General features: G+C 35.9%; 1 protein-coding gene and 1 pseudogene across 1 annotated transcript in view; both read left to right on the top strand.

The window, feature by feature from the left end:
* The window catches only part of RECK (reversion inducing cysteine rich protein with kazal motifs), a 63,428-nt gene that overhangs the window by 10,146 nt on the left and 26,203 nt on the right, over positions 1–27,079 (top strand). Inside the window, exons 2-7 of the mRNA XM_006911584.3 lie at positions 4,530–4,588; positions 9,971–10,045; positions 10,961–10,997; positions 13,563–13,648; positions 15,338–15,385; positions 25,526–25,559. Of these exons, the coding sequence (XP_006911646.1) occupies positions 4,530–4,588; positions 9,971–10,045; positions 10,961–10,997; positions 13,563–13,648; positions 15,338–15,385; positions 25,526–25,559 (339 nt within the window). The remainder of the gene's footprint in view (positions 1–4,529; positions 4,589–9,970; positions 10,046–10,960; positions 10,998–13,562; positions 13,649–15,337; positions 15,386–25,525; positions 25,560–27,079) is intronic.
* LOC112479472 lies at positions 6,507–6,624 on the top strand (annotated as a pseudogene).

Raw genomic sequence — 27,079 nt, 5'->3', positions numbered from 1 at the left:
CCCATAAGTCGGGCAGCTGATGTCTCAAAAGAAACTATGCAGGACAAAGGGCTTGGCACAAAATATTCGACATGATGAAGATCCAGGATCTACAACCAAGAATACTTTACCCAGCAAAGCTATCATTTAGAGTTGAAGGACAAATAAAGAGCTTCCCAGACAAAAATAAGCTATTCATCACCACCAAGCTAGTGTTACAGGAAATGTTGGAGGGACTTCTTTAAGAAGAAAAAACATGTATCAAAAACAGGAATAAAGAATGCTAATAATTACATTCCTATCAATAAATACCTTAAATGGAAAAGAATTAAGTGCTCCAACCAAAAGATAGAGTGGCTGAAAGGATAAGAAAACAAGACACCTCTACATATAAAAAGGAAGGGGATAGAAAAAGATAGTGCTTTGATGGACCTAGAAGGTATTTAAGTCAGACAGAGTAAGGTAAACACTATATGATTTCACTTATATGCGGAACCTAAGGAATAAAAAGAACAAACTAATCAAAAACAGACTCACAAATATAGCGGACAGTTTGATGTCGTACAGAGGGAAGAGGGGTTTGGGGGGCTGAGAGAATGCTGTGAAGGGCTAAAGAAGTACACATTAGTAGCTGATGGATGGTCGTGGGGATGGGGAGCACAGCATAGGGAATGCAGTTAGCATTGATACGTTGGCTAGGTGGAGGGTCGGGTGGGAGGGTACAATTGGGGGGATTGTTTTATGAACTATATAGATGTCTAACCAATGTACTGTATACTTGAAACTAAATAAAAAAATAATTTTTTAAAAAAGTAAAGACCTTTTTCTCTTCTGAAACTTAGTGAAATTTTTATGTTATTCAGAATTCTTGTCAGATGTTTAGAATTTCAAGACACTTTCCCATAGAAATAATGTTAGAAAGCCAGCCTCACAATAGTCTTTTATGAAACCAAACTATTGTAATATGCCAATGATATCATATATACCTGGTTATTGCTTTGTCGGTGAAAGAACATCCACCATAAGAAAAAGTCTTGTAAGAGTTTGAGACAAACTGATGATAATTGCTGGGAAGCAAAATCTCAACAGATTGAGGAAATGCTTTGGAGAATGGCAGTTTTACAGCTTACTTTATACATTAGAATCAAAAAAGGCAAGGTAAGGAGAGTTTATGAGATTCATTGGTGGTAGAATAAAGAGGTGGGAGAATGCAAAGTAGGGAAATCTCTGAGAGTGGATAAAAAGTAAAATGGAGAGACACATGCATCTTTTACATTGGTAGGTATGGAATAGTTACCATTTACAATACATAGAGATGGTGTGTGGGCAACAGATAACAATGTGGTCTCATGCTCTGGTGCCCATGGTTGTGCCTTCTAGGGGTCTGGAAAAGATTACTCTGACATTTTAAAGGTATGTTATCTTAGATGCACAAAGACAATAAATAATTTCAAAGTTAAAGACTGACCTTTGTCAAGGAATCTATAAGACTACCCACCATGACCTGCTTTTAGTTAGGAATTTTTAAGTCCAGACCACCCTTATGTGGTTCTCAGTTTGCAAGGCCTGCCAGGTGGACCTCCCCTGAGCTTGTCAGGTTTTAGTATGTGGCCCCTTTTTCACCCACAGCTTTATGGAGAAACAGTTTTCAGTTTCAAACTTAGAAGACTTGTTGGTAAGATCTAAAGAGGACTTCTTTTATTCGTTTATTAGTTCATTTATCCCCAATACCAGTTCTTTCGATCAAAAAAGCTCTGCTTTCATCTTATTGGTATATTGAAGTTATATAGGTTTCACTTGAAGAAATTATGTTGCAAACATATATATATATTAAACCATTATATCATATCTAGCTGCTTGAAATATATTTTCACCTTGTCTCTTTTGACTTGCCAGTCTAGTCAGCCCTTATCAATCAATCCAGCTGTATATTTTTTCCAGTTAGCTACACTCTAGTAGTAACATGCCCCTTCCGATTATCTCTAGCCAATTTATCAATTTCTCTGGGCCCATAATGCTGCTCGGCAATATTTTTCGTTTTCTCTAATTTGATATTTCTCAAACTGGTGCTCTGAAATGTTAAATGGCATGAAAAAAAGCTTTCGTGCTGTGAGAAATCTGTCTACTTAGACCTTTTATTAGGAGAGTAATAATGAATATTAGTATAGTAAAAGCTTCGTGACATCTTGAAGTGAAGAATTCACTCTTTTTTAATCCTTCATTTCCAAATTTATTTGAACATGAAACATTTTCTCTTGAAAGATAGATATTAATGAATCATGAAACAGTGTTTCATAGAACACAAGTTTGAGAAACATATCTTTCTCTATTCTCCCAAGTGGCTCTTACAGATCTCTGCAATTTCAGACTGAGCCCCCAACCCTATCTCAACCCTTTTTATTTTCAGACCTAATCTCTATTTCACTGTGAAAATAGAGGCTGTTGAATTTCCTCTTAATTTATGAGTATCCTTATATCCTTTCCTCTTGTCTAGACTTTGTTCTGTCATCAGACTGTACCCTGGATGAAGTCGGAGAGCATAACATTTATTCACTACTGTATCCTTAGCCCCAAATATAATGCCTCTTCTTGATCCCACATCCCATAATTTGTTTCTACCACAGTTGGGTATACAGCATTTCAATTCTGGCACTAACCACCCAGAGTTAGAAGAGACCCCACAAGTTAAAGGGCATGGGCCCCAACAAGACTGCCCTTACTTCAGACACCAGCCAAACTTCGGGGGTCCCCCAAAGGTCACCCATACTTCTGACCAACTGGCTGTAAATCCAGGCTTCCCATGACCCCTCAGAATTGGTAATTTCCTGGAAAGACTCATACAAATCAGGGAGGCACTGTAATTATGATTATAGTCTTATTATAAAGAAGATAAATCAGGAAGACCAGTCAAATGAAGAGACACAGGGTGAGGTCTGGGAGGAAAGGCAGAGCTTCTGTACCCTTTCCTCATGAAATCAATGTGCATCACCTGCCTGGCTCATCAGTGTTTTCACCAACTAGGAAAGGTCCACTGAGCTTCGGTATCTAGCGTTTTTATAGGGATTTCATTCCATAGGCATGATTGAATGAATTATTGGCCATGTGGTTGAACTCAATCTCCTGCTTCCCTGTCCCACTGGAGGTTGGGAGGTTGGAGTGATTATCATGTGGCTCAAAGCCCCAACCTTCTGATATGGTTGATCTTTCTGGCATGGCCAGTTCCCATCCTAAAGCTATCTAGGTGAGACCCTGGGCCAGCTCATTAGCATAGCAGAGACATTCCTGTTACTCCCGGATATAGAGTCTCCCTCTTAAGGAACCAAGGACAGTCTGCTCTAAAAAACAAATGAACAAAACAAACAAACAAACAAAAAAAAACATAAAAAATCTTCCCTTGCTCTTGGATCTTTCTGTAACTACCATTCCCTTTTCCCTCCCTTCACTGCTAGAGTTCTTGAGAGCCTATATTTGCTGTTTATACTTCCTCACCTCTCTTTAATATCATTCTCTTCTACCAGCTCCACAGAAAGTACCTTGTGAAAGTCATTAAGTGGCTTTTATGAACTATATAGATGTCTAACCAAGTCTAATTAGTAAATTCATTTCCTTTTTTGAGTCTTCAATCTAACCTGACTGTTCTGGTATGCGACACTAACTACCCGCTCTTCTGTGATACCGCTTTCTTGTGGTTAACCTGTCTCTCTGCCTATTGCATTTTAATCTCTTTGTTTCTTCCCATGTCTCAGATGTTGCTGTTTTTTAGAATTTGGGGCTGTGGTCACTTTTCACTAGAAACTCTTTCTAGTGAATTTTGAGTCTTCAATCTAACCTGACTGTTCTGGTATGTGACACTAACTACCTGCTCTTCTGTGATACCGCTTTCTTGTGGTTAACCTGTCTCTCTGCCTATTGCATCTTAATCTCTTTGTTTCTTCCCATGTCTCAGATGTTGCTGTTTTTTAGAATTTGGGGCTGTGGTCACTTTTCACTAGAAACTCTTTCTAGGCAATGCCATGCATTTTCATATACCTCCCTTTATGCTGACGACTTCCAAATTTGGATCTTTAGGCTTGGCTTTACCTACAATCCAGACTTGGATTTCTGACTCTACTGGAATTTCCATCTGGTGTCCTGTCCTTAAAATTAACACTTCTAAAACAAAATTCACTGTCTTTTTATCATTTAACCTTAATATTATAGATGTGATAATAGAATCTAGGCCATAGGGCAATTGTGTAAGTGTTGAATGAGATAATGCAAAGCAAACTTAGTAAAATTCTGGCACATAGAAGGTACACAGTACATAGTAGCTATTATTATTACATGACTGTCTCCCTTGTTAAGACTGCAAGCTTCTTGAGGGCGAGAACTATGTCCTAAAACCAACCGAGCATTGTACTTTGCTTCTAATAGAGACATAGTAAAGGTTTATTGAGTTAAACTGAATAATAACAATCTGTTTAATAAATGGTTTGTGTAACCATCTGATTTAGCTTAACCATCTTGTTATTTAAAGTGGGCAATATCGGGTGTTTATTTTTTCTTCCTAGGTGCATTGTGTTGTAATCATTCAAAGGATAACCAAATGTGCCGTGATGTATGTGAACAGGTAAGCTTACGTAATAATTCTAGAGGGTATTGGTTATGTAATTGTTTATTAAGTATAATTGTTTTGGAGAAATCTGTTGGATAGCAATTTAACTAAGTAATCAGAGTTCATAACACCAGTAATGGAACAAATTAACATGTCTGCTGACATGATGCACTGAAAAGGAGCACAGTATCTCATGTAGAATTCCTGGCCCATATGCATAACCTGAGGAAGCAATAGGGTCAACCTGGATTGAGGGCTAATCCTCAAAACAATAGCCTGTACTCTTCAAATAGGACCCCAGATATTACTCTTATTATTAGTTATACAAATGTGGAATGTAACTTTTATCTCTAGATACACACTGAAAACAAAGGTTGTAAGAAACTTCCAGATTAAAGGAAACTAAAGAGACATGACAACTAAATGCAATGCATAATTGTGGATCGGATCCTGGAATTTAAACACTGCCATTGCAAAAAAAAAAAAAAAAAAGATTACTATAAAGGACATTATTGGGATAAATAGGTGAAATTTGAATATGGACTGTAATAATATTGTATCGGTGCTGTGATCTTGAATTTGGTGATGTACTGTAGTTAGGGAGAATGGTGTCCTTGTTCTTAGGAGATACATGCAGGGATTTAGGAATGAATGATCATGTCTGTACTGAATTCTAAAATGTTTCTTCAAAATAATAGTGATAATATGAGTTTATGTAGAGTTAAAGCAAATGTTGCAAATGTTAATAGTGGGTGACTCTAGATGAAGACTGAGTGTTCATTGTTCTACTTTTGAAACTTTTCTACAGGTTTGAATTTTTTGGTTGGGCTTTTTCAGGCAAGTTCCACTGAGACAGTGACTGTTCCTAAAGTCTTACCTTTCTTTGAGCATTATGGTTGTGTAGTTCTAGCTTTAGTGCTTGAGAATTAATGGCCTCAATCAAGTTTTCAAGTAAGAACCTAGGTTTTAACACTTTCTGAAACTGAGAGAGCTATATAACTGGGATTAAAAAATCTCTCAAACAGTATTATGAATTTAGAAAGATTTTGTAAAATACTTTTTAATTATAAAGCAAAACAGTGACTGAGCTCATCTAAATAGCTGCTAGGGAATTCATATCAAAATACTATAGCGAATTAAGTTTTCTACAAATTTATTGCCAGAAAAATACCTTTTAGAAGCAAAAATGACCTCTCGATGGTGTCACCATAAAGGGGCTTTTGAAGTAGCTCTGCTACTTTTGGAAGTGCTAATTTCCTGACCTTTTGCTTTGTTTCCTCTTGTTTTTTTCCACCGATGTACAATAGGGTGATTAATTTTTACGAGGTACCTGTGACAGGCAAGGTCTAATTTCTTAAAATAAGAAATATTAGAAATTCTATAACTTATCAAATTAAGTGGATGCTATAGTTACCCCAGTAAAGAACATTTTTCTCTGACCTTGTTTTTAACTAACTGAGAATTAAGGCAAATAGGACCCCAGATATTACTCTTATTACTAGTTACACAAATGTTGAATGTAACTTTTATCTTCAGACACACACTGAACTACAGAATTAGATTTACTTGCAGAGGAGGAGAGCTAAGAGCTGGGTTACATATGTTCACTTTCTCCTACCAAACTCAGCAGTCAGGTAAGTCAGTTATTCCAGTCACAGGAGCAGTGAGTGAGTGGTGTAGAGATGCCAGGCAGAGCTCACTCAAAATGAAAGGAAATACCAGGAGTGAGGAACCATTATTTCTTCAACCAATAGGAAGGGAAGAAAGGGTGGAGTCCTGATGATATTTAGGTTTTGAGTTGAAGTGAATAGTAGTACTGCTGATGGAGGCTGGGGAAAAGATTTTGTTTGGGGGGAAGGTGAATTGCCGAATTATCAGTGAAAACCACTATGTGAAGACAGTTGGAGATTTGAGATTAAAGCTTTTAGAATTTGTCTATGGCCATGCCACCCTGAATGGCCCAATCTCTTCTGGTCTCGGAAGCTAAGCAAGGTCGGGCCTGGTTAGTACTTGGATGGGAGACCACCTAGGAATACCAGGTGCTGTAGGCAAGAGAAAAAAAAACTTTTAGAATTTGAATTTAGATAAGTCAAAGCTGGTGTTTTATAATAGTGAACATTAAAAAAAAAAGGTGTCAGATGCCAAATAAAAGTCAAGAAGCTTGAGATCTGAGAAAATGCCGGTAGTTTTAAGAAGAAGACTGTTAAGGGAGATATTCTAGAGCAGAGACTTTGCGTTGTTTATGCTGAATTCTCTGTGCTTAGAATAGTGCCTAACATGCAGAACTCTCCATAAATATTTCTAGATTGAGGGGAGTGGTAGGACACTAAAAGTCATCTGCAGAAATTTAAAACATTTTTTTGAAAAATTTAAATTTATTATGATATTTCAAACTTGCAAAAATCTATTCAGTTTTTAACTATACCTTATCTCCCCAACTGTACTATAAATTCTTTGAATATAGAGATTGTGACATTCATCTTTGTTGTACTCATGCCCTTGTGTATGGAAGCTGGTCAGTGAATATTTGTGAGTTGTTTGAATGGACGCAATGAAAGGAAAAAGTGGAATATTAGTTGGAGAAGTCAGTGCAGGAAATAAAGATTTGTTTCAAGATAAGAGGCCTTTGCTCGTTTGAAGACAAAGGGAAATGAGTTATGACAGAAGGAGGGGATAAGAATGGATAAAAAAAGCTCTCAAGATCAGGATTGTAAGCCCTGTGATGTGATTGTTTCTGCCTTGAATAGGGTACAAGTTTGGTTATTAAATATTTGCTCTGAGGTGATTTGTATAATCATAGTTTATATTCTAATATATATTCTGGGTAAGCATTCATCTTTCTTTTTAGGTGTGATTATCAGTTCAGTGAAAAAAGTAACTGCTAATGTTCAAGTCTACCAAATCATCTGAAGGTATATACATGCTGCCTTCTTTAAGCTAAATTAATTATTTAGCTTATTTATATTCCTAATATTATTACTTATTTATATTCTTAATAAGTTATCTTAGTTATTTATATTCTTCATAACAATGTTTCTCAGTTTAATTCATTATACTTTATAGAATCATGATTTTAGAGACAGAAGGGACCTGATAAATTACCTAACTTCTTTATGTTGCTTGTTAGCTATTCAAAAAACTGGAACATGGGGAGCAAATTTTTATTTTATTTTTTCTTATGTGCCAGGCTCTTTACAAATATTATTTCATTTAATTCTCACACTAAGTCCTTGAGGGAGATAATGTTGTTATCTGCATTTTGTAGATGAGGACGTAGAGGTACAGAAAAGTTAAATAACTTGCTAAGAGTCTCTAAGGCAGTAACTGAGTAGCAGGGGCTCAAACCCAAATGTGATTGATTACAAATCCATGCTCTTAGCCACCAGGCTAAGTAAGGCCAAGTAGGTGGCTTACTTCATTGTTCTTTCTGCTGTTCTAAACTGTTGTGGGTATTGTTGGTGTTTTGCTTTATTTCCGTTTTGTGAGGAAATGGAGTTGAGGGAGAAGAGATGAATGAGTGGAAACAAAGCTTTCTCTGTTTCTTCCCATTCCACTACCAGTGTCTTGTGCTTATTCCTTTCTTTCTGTCTCTTCTTTACTTTCTTGCTTTTCATTATTGTCTTCTTTTTACATATATTTTTCTTGTTTTTCTTTTTATCTTTTTATAATGGGAATTTTTAAATATACACAAAAGTAAAGCAAAGCATAATGAACCCCCATATTCAACTTCAACATTATTAACAAGGCCAGTTGTGTTTCATTTATACCCCAATTCCCCCCCCATTATATTGAAACAAGTTTATATTGCAGTAAATTCCATTTGTCATATCATTTGACCCATAAATTTTCAGTTTTTATCTATAAATTATAAGTACTCATTAAAGTGATATAAAAATAACTCACTTTTAAAATGTAATATTCAAATATGTAGTTTTTTCAGATTTCTTAATCGTTTCATAAGTTGTCCCCCTCACCCCTTTCCTTAATTATTCATTTGTATTTAAGGGAGAGGATTTTTTTTTTTTTTTTTTTTTTTTTTTTTTTTTTTTTTAGTTTGAATCAGGATCCAAGTGAGATATGCATAGCAATTGGTTATATGTCTTTTAAATATCTTTTGAACTATGGGTTTCTTCTTGCATTTTATTTAATGAATAAATCTGGTCATTTTATCCTGTAGAGTTTCCCACAGTCTGAATTATGCCGTTCGCATCTCCGTGGTGTCGTTTAATGTATTCCTTTATACTCTACATTTCTTAGTAATTAGTAGGTAGATTTAGAGCAGAGGTGTTCAATAGAACTTTCTACAGTAACGAAAATATTCTATATTCATGTGATCCATTACAGTAACCACTAGTCATGTGTGCCAAGTGAATACTTGAAATATGATTTAAAAAACCGAGGAACTGAATTTCAAATTTTATTTAATTTTAATTGATTTCAGTTTAAATTTAAATAGCCACACATGGCTAGCAGCTATCTTCTGAAATGGATCCTGATGCTTGATCAAATTCAGGTTTTATTTTTGTTTTGTTTGTTAAGTCTTCCTTATAAGTGTTATTGTGTCTGGTTGTCTCTTTTTGTAATGTTAGTAGTCATTGTTGATAATTCCCTAAATGCACTAGGGGTTGCAAAATGGTGATATTCTAGCTTTCTTTACTTATTAATTATAGTTGGTAGTTTGGGAGAAAAGTGGCTTCTAAAACTAAGTGGAGAGAAATCCTTTTTCATTGTCTTTACTGTTCATGGATTTTACAGTCTCAACTGTTTGCAGGTAACCGTGAAGGTCTGTCTGATACACGTAATGATTTATAATTTACTGAGACATCAAATTGTAATTGCATTAATTACAGTCCTGTTTGGAAGTGAGCCAGTTAGACTGTTGAATGAACTTGTCAGCTCCTTAGCATCTATATTAAAAAATGGCTTTGTCTCTATTTTATGGCATTTTACAGAGAAGTTTATCCCATAATGCTATTTATAAATTTGTTCTTCACCAATACCAAGGGAGTAACATAGTCTATTTTTCATTGTAGTCAGTTGACTAAAAGCAGTTTATGGAACAGTTTAGAATAAATTTATCATTTTTTTCTTCTTTTTCTGTTTTCTTCTTTCTTTTTCTTCCCTGTCTTCTAACAGGTTGGTAGCCTGGTTTTCTCCATTTTCGGTCATTAGAAAATGGGGTCTAGACTTTGGTATATGTGGATTTTCTTAATTAGTTGCCAAACTAACCAACCTTTTAAGAAATGTTACTTCAGTTTAATTTAGATCTTTCCAATGGTTTTCTATTTACAAAAAGAAGTTGGAAAATATTCTAGATACCTGATAAATTTAGAGAATAATAAATTTTACTTATTTCTTATGAAAAATGCTACAAAAACTTTTTTTTTTGTCAAATAGATATTCTCCTCAAAAAGTGAATCCCGACTAAAACATCTGTTGCAACGAGCGCCAGATTATTGCCCTGAAACAATGGTAGGTCTTGTTTAACCCAACTGTGTAAGCTTTTGTTTAAATAAAGCCATCTAACGAGTTACTTTTAGATTTAGCAAAATGTTCAATGTGAATGAGGTTTGTAGTCAAAGTAAAATGTTAGATTTAACTAGGTACTTTAAAAAGATCTTCACACAAATTGCTAGATAGAATATTATCTCACTTTTATTGTTTATTCCATGATTTGGGTAAAAACAATATTAAATACAAATTTATTCCAGTCTTTAAATTTAATTATAATAGTTTATCTTGAATTTGGAATTTTATGTATTATTATATTTTGAAAATTTTATGAAAACTATAATAAATTTTATATTTATTTTTACTTTGGAAAGTTGTATTTGAGATAAAGGAAAATGTGTGACTTCTCGTTATGCCTATCTCATTATTCCTGTCTTCCCATTTTCTTGTATATGATAGATGTATTGCTTGCCAGTCTGAATCATGTAACTTAAAATGTCTCTAATGCTTGGGCCATCCTCAGTATTTGGAATGCTTATGGACCAGGCTAAGAAAGTCTGAGTTTGCCATGAGAAGCCTCTTTAGATATGGTAGCTTACGTTATGTGAGGTGAGAGAAGTTCTGATACATTTTCCTTTAGTCACTCTACAGATACATTTGTCTTTGTGCTTGGAAACATTGATTCCAGTAAGCATCCTGAGTAACCAGACTAATCTTCAGTGCTCTTAGATGGGAAGATGGAAAAAGAGCAAGCGACGTTTTGCATCTGTTTTATTTTTTTCTGCTAAATAGCTGGTTGATACTCATAGTCCTAGAACATGGATTGTATAGACACAAACATAATCAAATCATCCATACAGAATTTCTGTAGAAATTAAGTGTCATATTTAGGAACTGGTTATCTACATAAAAACCTTTTGGTGATTTCAATTTTAGGTTGAAATTTGGAGTTGTATGAATTCATCTTTGCCAGGTAAGCAAGAGAAATGTAACATTTAACACTTTATTTTTAAAAACTTACTGTGATTGTATAATCTGTGTCATAGTCCTATAACCTAGTGTATACCCTTGAGTTTCTGTCCTCTCCTTCCCATAGGCACCCAAATTTGCAAATGTATAATTTATTCTCATTCACTCAATACTTAACTTTGTACTCTTGTCTCCACTTCTACTATTCTATTGAAACTGGTCTTTGAAAAGATCACCAGGATCTCTTGGTTCCTAGGTCTTATAGCTTTTTCTCAGTACTTACTCTCTTTGACTTCCCTGTGACACTTGATATTATTGACCACTACCTCCTTGTGACTGCACCTTGCTCTCTCTTACCTTTTTCCTCTTACTTCCCCACCACAAGGACTGTGGTTGTTCCTGTGTGTCATCCTTTTCTCTCTCCACACTCATCCTGGTAACTAATCAGCTTTGGGAAGGAACTTTCAAATCCAGGTCATTGTTTGTGACTTCTAGACATCTCTACCTAGATCTCTGCATCCAGGTGTATCTGAAGTGAAAATCCAAAACTAAACTCATCTTATATTTGCCTCTCTTGTGAATGACACTAGACTGGAAACCAAGTTATCTTTGACCAATTTTTCTTTTGAGCTCTCCTCTTGTAAAATTTTGCATCTGTCCTCTCTACCCTTAGTTTAAGCCTCTATTGTTACATTCTTGGGATAAAATATTGTAATAAACTTGTAACTGATGTTTTAACACATCATAGCTGTCATCCCAGCCCTTCAAAAAAATCCCTGAGGGATATCCATTTCTATTGGAATGAAGCCCAAACTCCCTAACCTGGCATTCACAGTTTCTTAAGATTAAAGTTTATTTTCCAGTCCTGGTGAAAGCCAGTGCCTTGAAAAAATCTCTGAACTTGAAAGGCTGTCACACAGTTTAAACAATTTGTACTATTTGCCTTCCTGTGATTGCCTACATCCTTGCCTGTTTTCCTAATTGTCTCTCTGCCTAATGTTCTGGAATTTGTAATTTATACACACACACACACACACACACACACACACACTCACACACCCCCCCACTAAGTGTCTCTCTCTCTCTCTCTCTCCCCCTGTCTCTCCCTCTCTCTCCCTGTCTCTCTCTCTCTCTCTCTCTGTCTGTCTGTCTCTCTCTCTCTCTCCATCTGTCTCTCCCCCTGTCTCTGTCTCTGTCTCTCTGTCTCTGTCTCTCTCCTCTTCTCCCCGTCTCCTCTTCTCCTGCCCCACCCCCTTACTTCTTTCCAAACCATAATCTCCATAAGAGGCCACTAGGTATGTGGAAACAGCAGCTTACTGCATTATGCTGTAAAAGTTCACAGAGTTTATGACTTACGTGGATTCCTTTCAAAATTATATCTAAAATGAGAGTTATTCTGAATAGCAAGCAGCAAAGATTTAGAGGAAGCTATACCAGGCAATGGGGGCTAGATGGGAGCCTATTGCCCTTTGTGCTATTAAAACATGTAGGGATACAGAAGGCGATATGTAGTATTTTTAGCCAGTTGTAACAATTGGGGTGGTTTATAATTATATTTTGAGAATTTTGTCTATTTATGGGCCACTTGTTTGCATTTGTTAGTTTCTTAGCAGAATGCTTCTATTTGTATTAAGTCCTAATTTTATTTAGAGAATTATGTCATCTATTGCCTTGAATCCCTGACATTTTTTTCAAATGTAAATAGTAATCTGATTTAATGTATGTGTGGATTTGAAGATCTACATGTTACATGGAAGCAGCATAAAGCATTTTTTAAGGGAAATAAGGCCGAATTTGCAGCACCCCTATAAGCATAAATATCTTTTCTCTTTTCATAATTATTATCTCTTAATTTTAATCTAGAGTCATGAATTGACATTTATGATGGCAAAAAGTGATCTTAAAAAAAACATTAGAATACTTTTTATAATTTTATAAAAAGTGATACTGTGATACCTCTTATTAGTATCACAGTGATTTAGTTGGAGAAATAGCTGCTATGCATAAACTGAACCAGAAGAGTCATTTTGCCCCATGACGAAGTTCACCCATTGAAGCCTCTCCTGGCTCACAGGAGCTGTTCCTGTTTGTTTGCTAAGTATCAGTTTTTAAAAAGCATCATGGGTTTTATACTACTCTAGGTATTTAATATTTTTAAATTTAATAATACTTGTGCCCTTTTTTGTTTGTTTATGAAGTTAAATTGGAATCTTTGCCTCTGCTTCACAGTCTAAAGGTGAGGAAGGCCTCTCCTTGCTTTTCTTAACCTGTATGTCCTTTAGAGATGCTACCTACCCAAGAGTAAGAATGACCTAGAGAGTTCAGGGTGGGCAAGGAGACGAGGGAAAAAACAAAGGACTTGATTTTGCTGTGAGGGACCCTGAGAAGACTGATAGCTTTAGGAATAAAGTAAGGAAGAAGGGTTTAATAATTTTGAGGCCATTTTGTTTGAGCTAGTTTTCCTGTGGGCACTTGCTTTGACTTTTAGTGATAGCCACGAACCAAATTGGCATGCTATTTGTGTTTGTCACTACTTATGACCAAAACATTTGAATGTTTTGTTTTTAAGGTGTGTTTAAGAAGTCTGATGGCTGGGTTGGCTTAGGCTGTTGTGAACTGGCTATTACCTTGGAGTGTCGACAGGCATGCAAGCAGGTAACACTGGATAATCAGGCCCTTAAGCAGCGTGGAGTGCAGTTTGGGTTTTAGCTGTGCATATGTCTTGAACCCTGCCCACCCCAGACCTTTGGCGATGTGACTGATAAAAGCTGCACATTTAGCATTTCTCGCATAGACCACTTCTTTTTAGACTTGGCTGCTTTTTCAGTTATGGCTGCTGTATGTAAGGCCCTCAGCCCTCTCTTATTTTCTTAACTTCTGTCTGCCACACAAAAAATATTCTAGGAATTGAGGCCTTTTGTATTTTGCTTATGGTCATGCATGGTCAGTGCTGAATGATTTCAAATAGTCATGTGAATTTAAGGACTGCCTAGATGAGAACAGTTGATATAGTTGACTTATTTTGCTTTCAACTTCCTTTCTGTCTTTCATCATGGGTTTACCCTGAGTATGTTCTTACATTTCCCCTCTGTTCCTCAGGGGAACATGACTCTTAGTGAAGTATAACTTCTCTTTGATTTAATATATGTCTGGTCCAGTTCAAGTTAGGCCCCCGGGTTCTTTCTCACTGTATATTTTCGTAGTCGTTCCTCAGAGTATTGTGAGAAAACTGGTCTCCAATTCTTCATACTCCAAGTGGTGGGAGTAGACTTAACTGGGAAATTTAGGTGGACCTGAAACCACCACTGAAAAGCCTTTTATTTTCTTTTTCTAGTGACTGGTCTCTAGACAGGAAAATGTAAGACATAGTGGCACCTTCACTTTCACATATACCACTGCAACACTCTTTGGGCAGCACACAGTCTGGCTCTCTGCTGCTCTCCTCCACGCATTGAGATGAAGCTGAGTTGTGCAGGATTGGAACTATAATGGATCTAGTGGGACATAAAACAGTTGCCAGTCCATTCTGCTGCTTGCTCTCCCCCTCTCGTCAGCTGCCCTATTCAAAATTGCATGAGCTTGGGTAATAGAACAGGAAGAAATAGAATGAGGAACCAGAGCCCATGGCTCTGAAACTACATCTCTGAATGGGAACCGATATCATGTGGAAGAATTACCACCCTCAGTAGATTTGTTTTGGCTTGTTTTATATAGAAAGTACATACTTAAATGTGATGAATAACTTGCTTTTTCTCTGATCATCAGTTTCTTCATCTGTAGAGGAGATGCTATCTTTTTCATAAACTTATTAAGAGAATTACATAAAAACAACTTTTGTAAATTACTAGACATAGCCTTTCCCTCTTTAGTTGCACCTTTGTTATATTTGGATCTTTTCTGAGGAAAAGTTAGTATGAGAAACTTATGAAGGGTTAAAGAAAAAGCAAAATATAAATAACCTGGCAGAGCTTCACAAGAAAATTTGCTGCAGAGTGGAATTCAGCTAAAAAAAAAAGTCGTCTGATTTACATTTCCTTCAAAGTCATCTAGTTTCTGAAATAACAAAAAGACTGTGTTAATATGTGAGATTAAAGCCATAAAAATTAGAGTGAAGTTCTAGCATATTGGGTAGATTCTGAGGCTGATGTTTGTTTTAAAGTAATTGCATGAAATATATTTGTTTGATTTTTAGAAACTTCAAAATATTTAAACATGAGGTTTTCGCTGATGAAATAAAGAATACTATACCATCAATTAACATATACTTAATTTGTATTTTTTTTTTTTGGTCCTGTACTGAATAGCATGTATAATAAATTAATGGAGAAATTTGTTATCTTTTAGGCGTCTTCAAAAAATGATATTTCCAAAGTTTGCAGAAAAGAATATGAGGTATGCATTTTATTTAACAAATTTGACTAGACTATACAGATGTTATCAGAATTGATAAAATCACTTAAATTTTAAAATGAATTCGTTCTTACATAAATTATTATGCCTTTTACTTTACAGAAAATAAAGCCTTGACAAAAACGTCATTTACCTTGTGTAGAAATGTTATGACTTTAATCGACTTTTGTTGAAATTAAGCATTAATCTTAAATAAATGCCTAAATTTCATACACAGGATTTAAGTTATAATGTTTTCATAACAAAGCAACTGGTTATACCCAAAGTTGTAAAATAGTTTTTCTTTGGTTCTATATCTTCATTCGCCCCCTTTCCTATCCTTTTACCCATCCAGTTATTCATTTTTATAAACCACCTCTAATCAAAGAAACAAAATCATATTGCTAGTGTGAATAGCTTCAAACTTGCCTAGGATCTTGCATTTGGGGTGAGGAGTACTAAATTACAAAGTCTGTATTGAATCTGAAGGCCTCTTGTCTCCCAGTGGTAGTATTTCAAGCACTGCGGTATCTAGATGGGGAAGTTATTAGGGCAGGGGTAGAAGAGATGTTTCATATCCTGCAGATATGAACAGAAGATTGTCCCTGATGTGAAAGGTTCCTTATTGGGATGACTTTGTTCTGTTTCTAGATCTCCATGTTAAATGTGACAATATTATTGCTTTTCATAGTATAAGGCTATGTAACTAAGGATACTTCAGTGCATATGCCTCATTCATTATTTTTATATATAAACATTGGAATTCCTATTGCTTTTAATAGTCTGTGTTCTCTTGGAGAAGAAAGAACAACTCTCTTAGCTGCTCTTTTCTCAAAGCCTACAATTATATCTCTTGATTCATATTTTTAAATTGGAGAATCTTATTTATCTTTTGTCCTTTTGTACTGTTTGCTAAGTTATATCTGTTCCTCTGAAGACAAATTTTCAAATTAACTGCAACTCTCCTCTCTTCTTATTGAAAGGAGCCTTGCTACAAATACATAAAAGATCTTTTTTCTGCTCTTTACCTTTGAAGTAATTCGTTTTAGTTTCTCTGGAACAAAGTGACTAACTTTGATAATTCCTTCTTTTCTCCCGCATGATGTCTGACACTATCCATCTCCTGTAGCCTGTCCTCCATTATGTTAGTGTGCTTCCTTCTCTTGTCTGGATTTCTGCATTGCCCTAGGAAGTCTGCCAGTATGTGTTGATGAAGGACGGGACAGGAAAGGTAAGATTGATAAACACTGTCCTATGAGAGAAATACTAAGAATAGTCTACTTTTCCCAGTGTATCCTCCCTTATTTGGCCTAGAATTACGAAACTATTTCCCAAAAAGCCACATGCCAAGTGGGTGCTTTTATCAATAACATAGAACCTACAAATTGTTCAAGATAATTCAAGACATAATTTGATGTCTTCTATGCTACTTAGAAAAAAAAGAGAACATTATAATACAGAAAGAAGGTTCTGCATTATAAATCCAAATAACAGTCACTCTCTTGATTGTCAAAGTTTAGAGATAATGGCTTTGTTATAAATGAATTGGGTGAGTTTGGCGTAGTGCAGCCTATTTTAACTGAATTGGTTGTTTATCAACATTAGAATAATTTATAAAACTAGGCTTTTAGTATCTTTTCCTTAATACTAATGTGGTCCTTGGGTAAACTTGTAGCTGTGTAAACTATTCCTTTAGGCTTAAAATTGTGAGGCTTAAAATTTTAGGAGTTAGCATTTTCCCTGAAAAATGGTTTTGTGACATTTGATAAGAGCAAGTGTGCTCACATTGGCAGGACATATACTAAAACTGATTAGAGAACAAGTAATTATATTTGAAAGAGCTAATGTTTATCTTTACTGATAAGCTACTACAGAACTCCTCTTGAGGGGATTTCCTACGAAATTTACTTACATGAATAAAGTTAAAAAATTTTAATGCAATTTACCATTCTATTTGGTTCCAACCAAACTAAGATAAAACAGTTAAATGTAAAACATTGTTATCTATTATTTTATAGCATCTGTTTTTTCTTATGCAAATCAACAAATATTTATTGAATACTGAGAGGCAGTTTTATGTTTGAAAAAGCATAAACCTTGGAGTCAGACTTAGGTTAGGATTTTGAGGCTTAACTTCAAATACTAGAGAGTTGTATCTAATTGAGTGAAGATAATTAAAATATAAACTGCTCACACAAGGGCTTAGAGAAATCATAAAGCAGAGTGAGCATGTTGAAAGTTAATAGGAAAAGCTTTGCCAAAGAGAGAGGCCTGAAAAGATTGGTATTAATAAAAAGACTAGATCAAAAGTATGTTAGCAAAAATACACATGACTTATACAGAGAACAAAAAGAAGATGGGCCTATTTTGGCCTGAGAATCTGTACCTAGATAGGCAGTCAAACCAGATCCTAGAATTGTGATATTTTGGGATTCAATTCATTATTTAGTAGAGAGATGATAAAAATTCTGTAATAGGAGACCAACATAGCAAATAACAAGTCCAGTATTTTAGAAAGCTTAATATCTTAGTTATGGGCAGGCTAAGTTTTAGATCTCCCCAAATCCTCTAACTTAGCTAACAATAGATAAGACCCAAAACTAGAATGATAGCAATAGAGTTGAGTATTCAGGAATAAATCAGATTTGAAGGTAGAATCCATCAACAGGATTTGTTTTGTTAGATTGAATATAGGAGACGATCTTTAGGGAAATACAAAAAACAGTTGTTAATGAATTGAGAGACACAGCTGAAGAAATTATATGGAATAGCAGCTCATAGGAATAAGCTGAAAGAGTCTGAGGGAAATGGAGGCTAGAAAAGTCTTCTGATTGGAATACTAGAAGAAGAGACAGTATGGAGCAGAGTCAGTGTTTAAAGAAGCCCAACAAATCCCCAAAACAGGATTTAAAAAACACATACATTACAGACACACCTCATAGCCAAAGATCTTAAAAGCAGTCAGAAAAAAAGACAGTGCCTTCAAAGGAGACCAACAGCTTATTTCTCAATAGCAACAGAGGAAGCCACAATGGAATGATACCTGAACTATTCTGAAAGAAAATAATTATCGCGCTAGAATTCCATGTGTAGCAAATTTTTTTTTCAAGAAAGAGGGCAAAATTAAGATATTTCCAGACAATAAAAACAGTGAATTGCTATTACTGGGCCCTTTATGGAAGTCCTTCTGTAAAGGAAATTTTAAATTGCTACAAGTATTTGAAATGCAAAAGAAAAAGAGAATGATGACAGTGAAGGAAAGTAGGTAAGTTAAAACACACAGATTTTTTTAAAACAATAATTACTGAGTTTTTAAAAAAGAAAATACACATCAACAATAGCACATAGGTTGGGAAGAGAGTTTAAAGATGTTGAAGTATACTGAGTACTAGATCTTTCAAATGTAAAGACCCATATCTCAAAGGTCGTTAGGAATACTGAACCAAAGATGAAGTGAGATAATCATGCCCAAAGTCACAGGCTTGGTCCTTGGCCCACCTAGAAATATTAAGTCGGGCCACCTGGGTTCATGGATATGTGACACTAGAACCAAAGGTGATATTCAAAATATTCAACAACTGGGATGACATAGGCACCAACAATTAGAATAGATGCTGGTTGTAAACCATCAGTATAGCCATATTAGTACACATTGATTGATTAGAACTAAAGTAAAAACTAACTCATGTTTTCCATGAGGTATGAGACATGAAGTGTAATTCATTAAAAAAAAAAAAATTGACTGTTGTTAGTTATTTTCTTCCTTCAGTGTCAGAATAAACATCAAGATGATGTGAGGTTGGTGAATTTCCAGAGACCTGGCAATGGCGGATGAGACAAATTTTAGGTTCAGGTCTATAAATTTATTTCATACTTTTATGTCAGACCTTACTACTATCTCTTAACATACTGGCCATAAATATAATAAATATCTTTCCATTTGCTGCATGAGCCACTGAAGTACAATGCTAAAAATTTATCATCAGACTTACATTTTTACTTGTTTCTTCCTTCTTTCACAGATTCTTCTCTATGCTTTTCTTTATATTCTTTTCAGAAATGTCATTTTCATTTCCTCTCTTTCCTAGTTTATTCCAGTCTAGTTATTTGATGTTGTGTTATTAAGGAAAGTAAAAAACTCTGAAGGAGAGTCAGTAGGAGATATTTTTGTGAGGACTCACTTTTTTTAATTCTCAAGGTATTTAAGTTTTAAACAGTTGCTAAACAAAACTAAAATAATGTTCTGACCTGGGGCTTCTGGTTCTGTGAGAATGCTAAGATAAAATTAAGACTCCGCTAAGTGCATAAAAGCAGGGTGTAAGTCTGTGTTAAGTTTTATTTTTTGCATATTTACATGGCTCAAAATTCAAAATGGTATACAATATTAAAAGTCTCCCACCTCTTGTACTGCAGCTACCTAGTTCCTTAAGTTACCAGAGATATTTTATGCATCAAAAAGTAAATATGTATAATAGTCCATCCTTATCCCCCTGTAACACAAATGGTAGCTTGCCATACACTTTGTCCCACCCCTAGATGTCAGTATTTGGTGCATATTTATGTGTGCCTACGTTGACTGTACATTGTATCCTCAGGAAATATCACAACTCTGTGTATAAATTTTATTTTGTTTCATTCTTCAAATTAACCTTGATTCTAGATTTACTACCAGAAGCATAAAGAAAAAGGGATGAAAAATAGCCCAATTTAGAGGTAAGAGTACAGGAATGTCAGGACAGCAGGATTCCCTGGGTAGCTAGAGGCCTCCTACACCTCAGTGTGCTCGGGTCTGTGCTACAGTGGTTCTAAGAAAAGAGGAGACAGACAGCTTTGGGGGATTTTAGCAAAAAGAATTGTAGGGTACTTTACCCCAGCAAAGCCTTCAAGACCTAAGTGTAAAGCAGCTTTTAGTTAATGCTAAGGAAACTCTGAGAATTGCCAGGAGGTAGTAAATAGAAAACAATGGGAGGCTTGGTAAACAGTAAAATGCTGTCCAGATATACTGTATCAGAGTAGATTTGAGCCGTTACCTGCAGCTGATGAGCTCCAAAAAGAGCGAAACCTATTAGGTCCTGCAGTACTGGCTTAAGATAATATAAAACTTTATATTATCCATTTGTATATTGTTTTTGTTTTGTCATATTTTGTATTGTAGTTTGGAGAATGTAATAACTCATATTTAGTCTCCCTGTGCTAGTGTATTTCCTCTGTAGTCCATTCTTCTCAGAAGTCACCTGAATGAATTCATCCGAAAGGGAAATCTGATCAGTCAGATTAGATTTTGACCTGGTCTAACCTAAATGGCCAGATTTCCCCGCCTGGGCAATCTCATCTACTCCTATAGCTTTAAGCGCCCTGTATGAGGACAACTCCAGAATCTTCTTTGCTAGCCTCTATTAAGCACTCCTGAATCACTCCTGGATATGTTGTTCACTCCTTTGATGTTCAACTGGCATTTCAAATCAGCGAAACTAGTTGTTACCTTCCCTACCTGCCCTACCTCCCTTTCCCTCTCTCCTTCTGCTACACGACACCACACACACACCCCAAAACAAAAACTTATTTTTCTTAAATTTCTTGCTTGGTTATTCTAGCACAGTCCTCCCAGACACATAAACTAAAAGCCTAAGAAGTATTGTCTACTCTTTCCTCTTTCCCACCATCTCCCACAAATGACTGGCTATCAAGCCCCCAAAATTTACCTCTGAAATATATCTTAAATCATTTTTCTCTCCAGATCCTTGATTACTGTCTTAGCTCAGGCCTTTATACCACTTTTCTGTACTACTCCAACAGCTCCTCAACTAGCTTTCCTGTCTCTAATTCTTATCTACTCTCTCCATTTCTCCTAGAGTGGTCTCTTTAAATACTGGATATAGTCATGTCACTCCCTTCCTTAAAACTCTTCAGCAGTTCACCTACAGGATAAAGTTCGTGTTCCTCAGCCTGCTAGACTAAGCTTCTCCCTAACCTCTGACCCTTTCCTCCTTTACTGTTCAGCCACATGTGCATTCAACTTGTAGTTTCGCAGATTGACCACTTGTTTTATTTGTTAATTTTACAACCTGTTTGTTCTATCTGGAAATCCTCCTTGAATCCATCCCTTCATACCCCACCTAATAGTATGCTGGAGTTGGCACCTATCAGCTAGGGATAACTGATTGTTAAATATTCAATGTTTTACTTGAAAGCAGCCATCATGGGGGAATTTATGCCACAAACATTAGCAAACACCATAAATCAGGACTCCTCTCACACCCACCCTGACCCCTGCGAAAGCTGGTCTAGCACACCACTATCCCTATGCAACTGGCAACCTTTGCCTCAAATTCTGACTTAGGCAGTTCTTTAAAACCTTTCCTGCCTAGCCTTCTTCTCTCCATACACATGAAATTGATTACTGCTTCCAAACCCTTTAACATGCTTTATTATAGTATTTATCATCATCTAGGACAATTTTGTTCACATTTCACTTTTTAATACTACACTCTGAGTTCCTGGGGGCAGAGTCTCTATCTCAATTGTCTTTGCATCTGTCATTCATTTATCTACTCGACATTCATTGAACTGAAACAACTAAACCGATAGATTTAATTTGTATCAGGTACTATTCTCAGGGTACAAAGATGAAAGGATTTAGCCACTCTATGCAAGAACTCGTAGTCTATTCCATGAGAAATTCAAATAGTCCATTATAATACAGTGAGACAAGTACATTGCTAGAAGTCCGTACAGGACACATTGGAACCTGGAGGAAAAATCCCTGCCCAGGGTAATGGGGAAGTCTTCACAGATCAGGTAAGACTTAAAGGACGAACAAAAATTTGTTGCCTGTAAAAAGGTGCTACAGTTAGTATTTTTATAGATAGAATTTTTTAATAGAATTTTTTTTCCACTCTGGACAGCTGAATTACGCAGGCTCTTTGTTTCTGAATAAATAGTGGTTTTATGTGGAAACCCCATGTAAATGCCTATGAATTAGGCATTCTTTGAATGAGTATAGTACATCCCTGAATAAGGTCATTTTGTTCAAGGTCATTTTATAAAAACAATGAGAGATGCCGTAGAAACTTAACTCTTGTTTATATCAATTAGCCTGTGGTAAAATTGGTTTCATTATCCGTTATTTTGCCTAAAGTCACAGAACCTACCAACAGTGTTAAGTGAGGACTTACTGTATTGTATCTGTTATGACAATGTCCAGCTGTATAATGAAGGCTTTTGGATTTGAAGATCTCTTGGGACCCTTTCAACTCTGGGACACCGACATGTTCTTTGGGTCTCTCAGGTTGTGATAGATCCTCACCTCAGTAACACTAACTTTGATTTATTCTAGAGTAAGATGAGTGGGGTGAGGGAGCTATTATAGGAAGGCACATTGAGTGTATAGTATTGGTGGTAGAAGGTCAAAAGAGGCTCAAAGTATAAACCTCCAGTTACCTCCTGCTTTTGCCACCAGATGGCGATCAGACATTTGAGAGACTTAAGAATTGACTTTAAGACCCCGGAGACTGGCTCCCTTAAGAAACGGAGAAACTATAAATTAATGCTGTAATTCATTATGTGTATATGTTAAGCCCTGTCAACAATTTAAGCAGTGAAAAGTAGTTACCTTTAGTTTATACCTTAAGTATAGTTACTTAAGATATAGTTTATATGTAGCTATAGTTACATAAGGTTAGAAATATTTTATCAAAGATGATGTGATTAGAGTCTATGAAATCATGATGAGTGTAAAGTAAGCAGCAGTACTGTTGAATTCATCAAATATTGGTATACTTGAATGAAGAACCATTCTTGTTAACCTTAAAATTGATAAAGGTAGAAATATCAAAACAGTATTAACATGAGGTGCTGCCATGTGGAAATATAAAATGTTATGGTTCAACAAAGTAGGTTAAACTGATGTGTGAAGGGTCCATCAACAGGCATTAAGAGAAATGAGAGATACTTAGGGAACATCTCTGAACTCTGGATGTTGCGTCAAGGGAGACAGCTGTGCTTTTCTTCTATATGAGGCCAGCAGACCTTTTCTATAAAGGGTTAGACAGCAAATATTTTAGGCTTTCATGCCATATGGTCTCTTTCTGTTCAACTCGACTATGTTAGTGTGGGCGAAAGCTGGGATCCATAAGTGTTTCTCTTTTCTAGGCCTCAGTCTCTGGTTTCTGTCAAATAGGAGTGAGATTAGATGATCTCTGACATTTTTCAGATTCTGCATCATTTAGTACCATTCTTTGAAGCTAAGTGATCCATAGGCTGACCAGAGTTATATTTTATTTATAAGGTCAATTTTTTGAAAAATCCAGCTTTAACAAATTTGTAAGTCTCTAGAGTAGTTCCTCAACCTTGGCACTATTCTCATTTTGGGCTGGATAGTCCTTTGTTGTGGGGGGAGCTGTCCTGTACATTGTAGGATATTTAGTAGCATCTCTGGTCTCCTGTACACACTAGATGCTAGTTGCACATATACTCTCCCCAACTGCCAGTTGTGACAACCGAAAATGTTTCCACACTGCCGAATATCCCCTAGAAAGCAAAATAACTCCTGTTTGAGAACCACTGCTCTAGAGACTTTAAGAATAACTAGAAGAATACCAAAAATGGAAATCAGTGTATGTAACCCAGGGTGACCACCAAAATAATAAACACATTTCTTTAGGTGCAAGGTCAAAAAAGCCAAAACTGAATAGAACAACCAACCAGCGTATTAGAGAGAAAAGAGCAATGAGAATTGTATTCACCCAATCAAAGGGGGCTGGAAAGCTGGTAGCAGATTGCTTTTTAATATTGATTTAGATCGCTTTATGGAAAGTTTCTGAAACCAGTGAACCCAAATATAGGGCTGTCTATACTGGGTAGCTGAAAAGTCAAAACAAGCATAAATGAAGAGAAATAAAAATGATCATTATTTTAAAACACCAACAGTATTTACTTTTCACTACGCTTATACTGCTTAACGAGCTCACTAGCAGAAAGAATTTATACTGGGTGAATTCATTAGCCTTCATCTATGAGGACTGGTGTTTTGTTTTGCTTTAAATGGATAAATTAAATGTAATTTATTTCTACAGTAGAATATTATTTATTGAAAAAAGTGAATGCAGGACAGCTTCACACAACTACGTAGATTTTTGAAGCTAAGATTTAAATATCAGTAAAGCTGGTTCTTTTAACAAGTCCAGATCACATAGCTAGCCTGTGATTTAGCTAAATTTAAAAGCCAAAATCATCTCTATTTAACAATAAAGGTACACTTGATTTCCATCTACCTTTTATTTGTGCCCATATTATTTCTTTTAATAATCCATTCTCTTCCTGTTGTAATATTAATCATAGCTGACAGGCCCTGAATATCCAAATGACTTTGTATAGGAATTTTTTTGTCTTGTTCTCCTTATTTTCCTTTAATACAGTGTGATGTTTTCTAAACAATGATCTAAGAGTGGCTATAAACACTTATTCTAGTCATAGGCTCTGCTTTCGACCTGCTCTGTGACTTGCGGCAATTTTTCCTCTGCTGATGGAACAGTTTCTTCATCTGTAAAACTGTACAGAGATTCCTTCACTCTGTTCCCAGAATGACTACAAAAGAATCATCTTCAAAGCCTTGTTTAAAATATAGATTTTTATACTACACTCCCAGATTCTGTTTCTGTAGTCTAGAGTAAGGCCTAGGAATGCCATGTGATTCTAGTCCGTGGCCAAGTTTGAGAACAATTAGAAATGATCTCTAAAGTTCGTTCAACTCTCAAATGTAGTTATATAAAATATATTTCCCTAAAAGTCCTTTATTATGTCATTTTCTGGAAGCTTTTTTATATACCTGCAAGAAATAATTGAGATGAATACATTGTAGCTTCCCCCAAATACCCACATACGTACAACTTTACGTAAACTTGGTTTGCTATATAAATGGTCAGCTTATGGCTCAGGTGATAAATCTCGATCCCCAGTATGTGTTAGAAGATGGTTTCCCTTTTCATCAGGATGCCATCTCATAGCTTTTTGTTTTCAGTCTTGGATTTAGAGAAGAATGAAATAGTTTGATATCCTGATTTCCATATAACCATAAAGTGAAATAAAATTAGAAATTCTGTGTGGTTGTTAATTTCTATTTGTTTGTTTTTCTTTAATTTACAGAATGCTCTTTTCAGTTGCATTAGCAGAAATGAAAGTAAGTATATGTTGATGGTTATACAAGCAGTCCAAAGAGCAAAACACAGTTTACAGAATATGATTTAGCTATTATAAATATTTCCAAGACCCTGACATTATGACTTAGGCTGTTAGTAAACCATCTGAAGGAATGTGCCCAGCAGGATTCTGATAGGCACTTTCCTCTAGGATGTTCAGGCCATTCATGAATTATAATGATTCCCATGTCCTAATTGCAGATTTTCATAGCAGATACTAGTGCTTGCTGTGTTAGAGGAAGATCATGCCCCACTTGAATAAATACAATCACTTTCAGAAGTTTAGCACTCCCACATGGTATAATGTAGCCCTTGTGGAGGACTGCCTCTCAGTTCATTCAGCAGTCATTGACTGCTTGCTCTTTGTAGGGCAAAAGCACATCTGAAGGGGACACAACCTGTATACAAAGAACTCTGGGACATGGTAGATATGGGATAGTGTCACTGATAAAAGTGCTGTCGAGTTCAGAGGAAGGAGTGATCACATCCTGCAGGGGTGCTTAGAGGTAGCTGCAGGGAGTTGGTAAGTGAGCTGGGCCTTGAAGGAAAGACATTCCAGATGAAAGGAATAGTGAGACCAGTTAGAGATGGGAAACATCTGAGGAACGAAGAGTTGTTTAGACTAGCTTGTCAGTAGGATTATATCAAAGTATGATAAGCGTTTGCTGCCTATACTTTATCTTCTACCCTTTCTTACAGGGGCTTAGTTGAAGACTTCCCATAGTCTCTGGCATGTAATCTTATGTCCTCCCACACTGGCAAGGAAGCCAGCATAATGGAGAATCAGAAGATAGGCATCCTTGTCATATTCTCACTTGTCTCTTCTGTCTTAAGCAGCCCCCCAAACCCCCCACTTTATCCTCATTGAGTTTGACAGTGATAAATGTTGTCATTAATAATTGTTCTTTGTGATGAAAATGAACAAGTCAGCAATGAACACATTAAGTTGGGTGGTAATTACAAATCAAAAACTTAGGTGTCACAATAGGTATAATATAGTTCCCCAGTCCAGGAAACAGATCCATCCTGCATCAGTTTAGTCCTAGTTTAATTTGTATATGATTTTAGCTTTAATCATTAGTCATTATCCTGGCCCATCTCAGATCTTTATTTGTGAAATTTCCTGAATTCGCTGCTCATTCCCTGGTCTGTGGAATTTACCAGAAACTTTATTCTGGTCACTCCATAACCATCTCTAATAATTATCAGAGATTTCCTTCCTACCTTTCTCATAACCTTTTCCTGCCATACCTCGACCTTGGCTCTCTTCAGCTTCCCACAGACCCCTCTGCCTCTCCTGTGAATGTCTCTTGCTCTTCATTATAAATCTCACAACTGCACCCCGCAGTTGCTCATCTAGCTCTTCCCGGATACCTTAAATGGTCCCCCACAATTTTTAAAAATATGCAAATCCGGAATCATATTTATTTCAAATGTGGATTTTACTTTTCAGATTTGAAGCAGATCATGTCAGTCATGAGGTGAAGACTGTTTTAATTTA

The sequence above is a fragment of the Pteropus alecto genome, unplaced genomic scaffold (assembly GCF_000325575.1).
Source record: "Pteropus alecto unplaced genomic scaffold, ASM32557v1 scaffold114, whole genome shotgun sequence".
NCBI lineage: Eukaryota > Metazoa > Chordata > Mammalia > Chiroptera > Pteropodidae > Pteropus > Pteropus alecto.
This window is presented reverse-complemented; position numbering and strand designations above follow the sequence as displayed.